The following is a 9,159-nucleotide window of genomic DNA, read 5'->3' on the forward strand; positions in this document are numbered from 1 at the left end:
TCTTCTTCTTTTTCTTCTTTTTTAAAAAAAATTCTTTTAAATTAAAACTTAAAATCTGATTTCTTCACTTCATCTACTCAGGATTCAAACAATCCTTGAAACATTGAACAAAGGAAACTCTCGATAATTTCTATTTATTTACTGTTTAGTATTTACATTTGAAATTTATCTTTTGTAGGAAACTTAGAAAAAAATGTATAAAGCTTCTATAAATCTGTTTTAGATGTTTGGTAGGTATTATTTTTAATTATTAAATAATTTTTTGATTGATTAAAAATTAAAAAAATATAAAAATAAGAAAACACATTTTTACGATATTTTATGTGCATGCCTCGCCTAATTCATAACTTGACCTCCATACATCGTCATGCATTGGGCCTTTTAAAATACTAGTTGTTATATAGTTGTTTTGCAATTACGCTCATGAAGTTTTAACAATGGACAATAAAAGTATGTTTTCTTTGTTGTAATTTCATACGCGAAATTTTATTCGGTAAAATTCGAAATTATTTATTATTTGTGTAATTGCTACAAATAACCAAAGAACTTACATCATAATATTACTATTTTAACCTCTATCGGTTGACGACGTCGTTTTCCATTCAGCTTTACACATCCGCTAGTTCTTGAATTTGCTTTCTTCCTTGTACAAGAAATAAAACATAGTACTATATTATCCGTTATTGAAACACTTCTTTAATTTATCTATAATAGAAAGCACCAAGGACGGACATGGTCGCATGAGATTTTGCTACGCTTTGACCAAGGCAATGTGGTCAACGCTTGCCCTTTCTATTGGAGGCATTAGGAGCGTAGCTCAAAACCAAAGCGACGCAAACGTCAACAGCCTTCTAGCATCATCACTTCGAAGCATCAAAGAGTGGCCTTATCTATAAAATGGACCTCTTGAAATCGATGGGTCCAACTCTTGATGCCTTCGTCAATAGTAATCTCGACGCCCTTTAGTTGTGTGTGAAAATAATTGTTACGATATAATTTGTCCGAAATAGGGCATGAAAGGTCATGCTATGCTGGCTAGTATGTGACATAATTGAGTTTGACATGTGAACTGTTGGATGAACCCATGGATTAAGCATCCTTAAGATCTCATCCACTCCTCTTTGGCCTCCAAGTGAGAGTAACTTAATCTAGAGTGATATAATCTATACCCGACTTTCATATTCCCATACTTCCATGTTTCTCCCACACTCAAATTGTTAGTATTTTAACATGCGCACCAGAGTGCATATGATTGTTGTACCTCCCGCTTTGGCACGATGGTTTGCTCCTGTAACTTGTATATCCAAGTGTGCAAATAACATATTTAGACGACGGAGTTGAAATTTATTAATGCTTAGTCCCACCGATTCAGAGGACAATATGGGCAATACAAGTATATAACAAACAAAATTTTGATTCTTTTTAATTCCTTAATAAGGTCTACTCAAGCATACCTCACCACATGTGCAATATGTGTAGTGGCCTGTGCATTGTCAAGAAAATAGCATTTTCTTGCTTTTTCCAGCTTTTCCCACATAGTGCAGCACTTCTTAATTTGTCAAATCCAAAAGGCCAATTTAGCATAAGACTTTAAACTTTCTTAAATTCATTGCAAACTCGAAGAAATCATGGTGGGCAAAGACGGACAACCAATAGTTGACTGAATACAAGAATATGGGGACCAAGGTCCCATTAATCATGTCAAGATTTGTGAAAAAACTTCTCAAGAAAACAACAGTAGCAGCCAAAAAAATAAAAGGATCCACAGATCAAAAAGCACTTGCCATTCATTGGTCCTAGAAAAATCAACAATCATCTTCAAGTTGCAAGAAAGCAAAGCTGCACTACCAACAATATTAGAGTGGGAAAAGCATTAATCAATGACAAGTTGCACTGAAAGAAGCTTGCATTAACACAAATATTATCCAACATAAAAGGGATAGAAATTACACAATTTCAAGGACTAAAAAATGTAGAAAAGAACGAAAAGATGGAGAGTTGGATTGCACAAAATTCCTATTCTACCCACACAAGATAAAAAAGGAAGATCCCAGACACTCTAATATAGCCGGGCCCACCTCTCCGGTCCGGAATAAATATCATTTTTTCCTAAATGTTTTAACTGTTCCTTCCTGTAGACAATGAAGAAAAACACCTGATAAACGGGGAAAATTAAAAATGAATGTGAAAAATAAAAATCAAATGAGGATTTCTAGCCTGTCTCTCCTGCAGCCTTTTTCTCGTCTTTGTTTGGGACAAACCTTGGCAAGTTCAGTAAAGTGTTTACACGGGAGACTCCTTCGAGCGTAGACCACCCTTTTCCAACCTCCATGTTTTTTCCTTTATTATTTGAGGCTACCTCATCATTTGCATCTGAAGTTTCTACATTGTCCACTCCACGGGCCTCTTCGTTTGTTCTAACTGTGCCAGAGCGGTCCAATCCAGTTGGACTAAAGGAATCATCTTTCTGGTCGGTATCCTCATGCCCTTCTGTAGAGATATTCTCTCTGCGTTCGGTGGTAGGAGCAGTAGAATTGTTTGGATTTGAATCAAGAAAGAGGCAAACAACAGCACAGTCGTCAACCTTAGAAGTTGGATATTTGGACCTCCAAGCCCGAACTGCTGACTCTACTAGCATTCGAGCTGCATACGAACGAGTGGAGCAAGACCCAACAATGTCTACGACTTCTTCATTTGAGAGCACATCCCAAATCTGCAATGTACATTAAAACTTTGCCCAACTTAAAGAAAATTTTACGAAATGAAAAATAGTAGTAGAAAATAAATGTCATGGTCGATACCCCGTCTGTTGCCAATACTATAAACTCATCCTTATCAGTGATGCGTCTATAGGAAATTTCAGGTACAGAGATAAGACCAAACTCCTTTAGACAAAAATCTCCAAATGCACGTGCCATAGCGAGGCCAGGAGAGTCACTGTTTGGCAGCCACACTCTTGCAACCTCAGGTTCATCCTGAAGGGCAAATACACGTCCCTTACATTTGAGGATTCTCTCTGCTTCAGCTATCAGGTAAATAAAAATGGATATAATAAACGGGAGATATTTGTATCTAAAACTAAATCAATCAGTTAATAGTTTGAATTTATTTATTCGGGAAATGAAATTCTGGAAATAGGAGCATTTCTACCTTGTTGTTTCAGCCATTAAAGTTTCCAAGTCTCAAGCCCAAGACCAAAAAATAATAGTACTCAAGACACAAGCACAACACCGTTTGACAAAATTATAAATGGTTCATAAGAGGAATAGTAGTGGGTCCTGAGAAATGTGTGGATAATAATGAGAAGCAAGTATCAATGTGTAGTTGAAATTAATGTTTGACACTGAATTTATATACCATTTATAAAGTTCTTTCCGAAGGGAAGCTAAATAACTACTGGAGCATCATGGCAAGACTTGCTGCCAACCGACTCAACATACATCACAAACCCATACATAGAAGTGCAGTGTTATTTCCACGCAGTTCCTGCTGATATGTATCCAGCTTGTGTTTCAATGACAGGTAACCTCTTTCTAAGAGAGGGGAGTGTAAACAGATAACATCCTCAGGTAAAGCGTCATAACCTGGTCCATCTACCAAGTAGTACAAATTGGAGTCTAATTCAGTGGCCCTAGATGGTTAAATGCAGCTTACCAACTACCAATTAGTGGCGAGCCCTAGTTCACACGAACCCTTTTAGAGTTCCGACTCAACCAATGTTAGGTTTTACAATTCACGGGTGTTCATCAATTTTGAAAGGTACCATGCTTCTGTCGCCATTATTCCACTATAAATTATGACATCTAGGCTTGAGAAATTCCATAAAATGTAGACCGGTCGAGTTCTCATAGAGTGCCCTCCTTTATTAATTAGACCTCACTATCCCAACTATCAACTACTAGAGACCTGGTTTTAATATTTTCAAACACATCAAGACCTGTTTCTATCTTGTCTGGTTGAAAACATTTATCAGACCATTATGCAACCATTGCCAAATATCAGCATCTGAGTAACGTTTACACCAGAACCCAACTACTTATATATCAATATCTTAGCAGACAAGTATGTGCTTGAACTGTAAATCACCACTAAGGTATTGGCTAAACAACAGAAAAAGGAGCAAAATGGTGGCTAAACAACAGAAAAAGGAGCAAAATGGAAAAACGGTCAATACTATCAGGTTGGTCTTCGAAACTCGGTATAAGTGCAATACGTGGAAAATTTGCAGATAAAGATTGAGATTAGCCAAAAAGAAAAGAAAAACAATCAAAAGCACAAAAGTGGATTTACTCACGTCTTCACAACTGTGCAAAAGTTTAGCACATAAAAGATTAGGAGATCGGTAATAGAGGTTGTACTTAAATGCACACCTATTCAACCATACAAATACATGGTTTTTCTGTTTAGCTATTAATGATTTACAGATCAGGAAAATTTAAACTCGATAGGTTAAAGAAAACAGCCAAAAAATTCATGTCTAATCAAAAGATTTGATATAGTACACAATTAACAGTCACTAATATTATGGAAAATTTTACTTGTACATAATTATTGCACATAATGACGTTCTTAATGTGATGTGACAATCATGTGGTTGTTGATGTGCAAGTGTGAGATTTGAATTAAAAGTTGGATCCAGTGCCACGTGTAATAATGGATACCATTATGTAGACAATTATGTATATGTAGCACTTCCTCTTATATTATGGCCCCGTTTGATTCCCATTTTTTTCAAAATACATTTTTCTCTCTCTTCATTTCAATTACACATTTTTCATTAAAATAATATTTCACGTAAATTAAAAAATTTTCATCCACACATTCTCCATCAATCTACTATCCTAAAATTCATTTTTCTATAAAAATGGCTATCAAACACTCTATATCTAAGAGAAAACTGAAAAGAGACAAGAAGAGAGAAGAAAGGGGAGAAAGAGAGAGCATTCCGCGATGGAATGGAACCTAGAGAAAGAATGGTACTGCTTACAGTATTCGAAGTTGCCATTGAAACAAAACCCAAATTCTCTCTTCACTTTCTCCCTCGTCTTTCCTCTCCTTTATATCTCTTCTATTCTCTTCTTCCTGCTTCCTTCCCTCTCTTCTTCTCTATATTCTTGTGTTCTCTATATTGTGCAGCTTTAATGGTACTAACCAGAAACTCTATGAATTGAATATAATTTCTGCTTCTGAACATGTAAAAACTGATTCTTATTTCAAGTGTATTTTGCTTATTCTTGTGCCTTTCTTGGAGAGAAAGAGAGAGTACCTGGAAGGTTTGGTTTTAGATCCACAGTCAACTGGACAGCAATGAGCGAATTGTTTTCATCTCTTGTACCCAATACAGCTCTAGAGTCCCCAACATTTCCAATTACAAGATCCTGACCCTGCAGATCACAATCAAGGCCTTCTTGAGTACATAAATAACACAACCACTAACTCACATTGGTATCACTTCTGAATTTATCAGTATACCTGTTTCACTAGAGTCACTGCTGTTGTCCCACTACAGAAGCATTCGACATTTGAATACATTCTCAGTTCCCGATCCATAACCTTAAAAGCCTTTAGGAAGGACTCCTTCAGTGTCTGGAAATCCTCTGGATGCTTTGCAGCGTCTTCAAGATAAACGGAAGCTATAGACAACTCATCAAGGGTTAAGAAAGAGGTATCTTCAGAGCACCTACTTCCCGTACTATTCAAACTACCCGCCCTAAGAACCTCATCACTCTTTATATCAACTTCCCAATGTGCACTCAGTTTTGAAGGAAGAGAATCTCTGACTCGCTTTGCAACCAAATGACCATAGGGACCATGGCCGTCAAAAACACCACAGAAGACCGTGTCTGTTCTCAAACCAAAATTCTAGAAATCCAATTTCACAAAAAAATCAGTGAAAGGCAATCTAGCAAGCAACTTGAGACCAACAAAAACACTAAAATGCTTGATACGGCAAAGACACGATAGTTTATCTTAAAAAATTTCATCAAGCATCTTCAACATGTGAAAATTCAATATATCCACACAAATTATGAACATTCATGTTAAATAAACACAAATATCACTTTCTCAGGCCCCATAGGATTTAATCAATTGACAGAAGATACCAATGATAATCTGACCAGACTTCTTATTGAGTTGTTTATTTTATCCATAATTTCTATCCTTTCATGATACAATCATCCCAAGTTTAGCTAAACACAAAATATGATGTAGTAACTGAAATCCTCAAACCAACTCTATCATCAAACACGTAAAATGTAAAAAAATTATATTAAAAGACAAGAATGAGATCTCGCTTCAGAGAATCTTAAGAGACGGGCAGGTCAGCAAAAACTTTTGTTGCTCAAGTGTAGGCCCAAAGTGCCAAAATGGATCAACTACTATTATTTAGTAATAGCCCATATTAAGCAAGAAAGTATATGATTTTTTTGTTTAACTCATAACAAAGAGAGACCACAAATTAGAAATTACAATATCGCTTGTCATAGACTATATACCATTATCCCATTGGATTATGATTAATATTGAAACCATATTAATAATAACATTCAAATTGATCACATTAAGGTGAAGAAAGAAGCAGCTAACCTCCCAAACAAGCATGGCATCTTGATTGGTTCCTTTCTTGCCTTGCTGGGTAAAGAGTGAAGCAACCTCGCTGGAACCGTTTAAGAACATGCGGCCTGGAGTCTTACGTAGTTGTTCATCCCTCCTAAAATCAAAGGATGGATTTCGAGACCCCAGCCTATTTCTTGAGCCCTTCCTCTTCCTTACCTCCACCGGAGAACTAGGAAGAGGATTCCTGGTCTCACTGGATAAGCAGCATCCCATTATCAGGGACCTGATTATTTCCAGTAAATACTCCAGTCCAGCCAAACAGCCAACCCCCCTATTTTCCGTATTCGGATCCGTCACAAATTTAGTGAAAAATCCTTCCAAACTATATATATTCACCCCCGAGTCCACTCAATCAAGAAACTTTCCCCTTATTCCACAATTGAACAATGGCAAAAATAACATTAAATTGTCTCAAGTAATGAATATTCAGGCACCCTTTGAATTATACCATCCAAGTATCCACTTCATTTACAAAAATTCACCCCATTTTATTGACGAATTTCATCCTTTCAGACAGAATAGAAACAAGAACAAGCTTCTGAACCTAAAAAAGAATTTAACTTTCAATTAATCTTATCCTTAAAGTGCCCTAAACAAATAAAAGATAAATAATAAAAATATAACTATAATAAACAACAGTTTCTCTTATCCTTTCCTCCTTTTTTCTGCTCTAAATACTAAATATGTTACGCAAAAAAGCTAACAATAATAACACTATAGAATTAGAAAGAACAGATCTACAGAAAAAAAGTATCACCTTTCCGATTCAGGACAACAAAAACTTTCTTTCTTTTGCTTGCTTACGAAAAAAAAAACCCAGAATCAAGAAGATCAATCAGAGCTAAAGACTAATCAAGAACTCAAAAACCCAACAGGCATTACTGCCTAAAAACCCAGAATCACCAATTATTACAAGAAATTAACATAAAAAGGATTGAAACTTGGGACCCAGCGGATGTAAACCGAAACAGCTATTAATGATTCCTCGATAATATTCTCATTAATCAACGGTAGAAATCAACCCAAGTCCTGCACTGAATTTTAATTTTGTATTCAACAGAAACAGATAAAAATCGAATGAAACAAAAAGAGGGCTGCTTTGAAATGGACAATGAATGATAGATGCAATAATAATTCGGAAAGGGAGAGAAGAAAGAGAGAATTCAGGTCGGAAACGAGCTGCCGGTAAGACTTTTTATTACAGTGAAAACTGAAAAGTACAGAGAGAGAGATACACTTATATAGAGACAGTGGGTGGGCCGGGTCATCAGTGTGTGTGACAAACCTTCTCCAGCGTCCGTCGAAAATTTCAACGTATGTATCTTCTACGGAATGTTTTTGTACGTATATGTGTATATATATCTGCATTATCTGTATATATTGTCATAATAATCTTGATAAAACCAATATTTTAAAACTCTTTCAATTCTCATAAACATTTTCAACCCCATATATATTTAATAAAATATTTTGTACGAAAGTTAAAACTTATTACTGTTCAAAACTTCATTTTTTTCAACGATCATACGGATACGCATAATTTCTAATGCGATGCTGATAATAGAAAAAAGAGTGCAATTATTGTGATTACAGATTTTTAAACATGTCCGTTTCCATCATCACCACATCAATTCATAACTCCAATCAATGACCCTTTTTCTTAAATAAATACTTATTTCCATATTTCACGTGGATTAAATATTATAAATCAAAGTTAACAATTAATTTTAATTATATATTTTTCAAGATCATAACTTTTCAATTATATATTTTATCAACTTTTATAAAAATTTACTAAAAATTGAATTTTAATCTCCACCAAAAAGGAATTTAGGGCTCGACTTTTAAAAAATTAAAAGGATTTTTTGAGACTTAAAAAGCTATTTTTTGGACCAGTTTGACTAATCTTATGAAAGTACTTTTGATAGTTAAAAGCACTTCTGGCATAGAAAACTCTTTTAAAAATTAAACAAAACTTAAGATAATTTCCTCAAAAAATTATTGATAAAAGTAAAAGTAAAAATAAAAGTTATACCAAACGGACCCTTAATATATCTCATATTATATACTTTGATGTCACTGTAAATTCAACTTTAAACGCTATTATTTAAATTCTTTCTCGTTTATATTCTAAATTTTTTAATTTTAATATTCTCGCTATGCTTGTACATTTTTGGACGTGAATCACGTGATCTTTAATTTTAAAAAGTAGTTAGCAAAGTGTCATTTAGCAATTTTAAATCTAGTTACAAATTTGAATTTACTTTTTAATTTACAATTAAATTTTTTCTTTTTATAATTTCAAGAATAATATAAAAAATAAAAATTCAATAATCTCGAGGGAGTTATTATACTATTTACTCAAATAATTCTATATACCGTATAATTTTCAAAAATTAATGCAATTCTCGAAAATCTTTTGCATTCTTAATTTCATCGACAAGATGAAGTCTCGATAGTTCCAATTAGGCTTTCTTAAAGTTAATTAATTTTATTATTATATAATACATGTAATTAGCCTTGGTCAATTAATGATAATGT

The 9,159-nt window shown here is 34.4% G+C and overlaps 1 protein-coding gene across 1 annotated transcript; it reads right to left on the reverse strand.

Moving 5' to 3' along the window:
- Nucleotides 1–1,881: 1,881 nt before the first annotated feature.
- LOC111402127 (probable protein phosphatase 2C 33) lies at nt 1,882–7,859 on the reverse strand. The gene is made up of 6 exons (XM_023030212.1): nt 7,376–7,859; nt 6,589–7,162; nt 5,473–5,862; nt 5,267–5,384; nt 2,802–3,025; nt 1,882–2,713 (listed from the first exon to the last, which is right to left on the reverse strand). Exons 2-6 carry the CDS (start codon nt 6,829–6,831, stop codon nt 2,213–2,215), a joined length of 1,476 nt encoding a protein of 491 aa, XP_022885980.1. The 5' UTR covers nt 6,832–7,162; nt 7,376–7,859; the 3' UTR covers nt 1,882–2,212.
- Nucleotides 7,860–9,159: the final 1,300 nt, after the last annotated feature.

Source organism: Olea europaea, chromosome 10 (assembly GCF_002742605.1).
Source record: "Olea europaea var. sylvestris chromosome 10, O_europaea_v1, whole genome shotgun sequence".
In the NCBI taxonomy this organism is placed as follows: Eukaryota; Viridiplantae; Streptophyta; class Magnoliopsida; order Lamiales; family Oleaceae; genus Olea; species Olea europaea.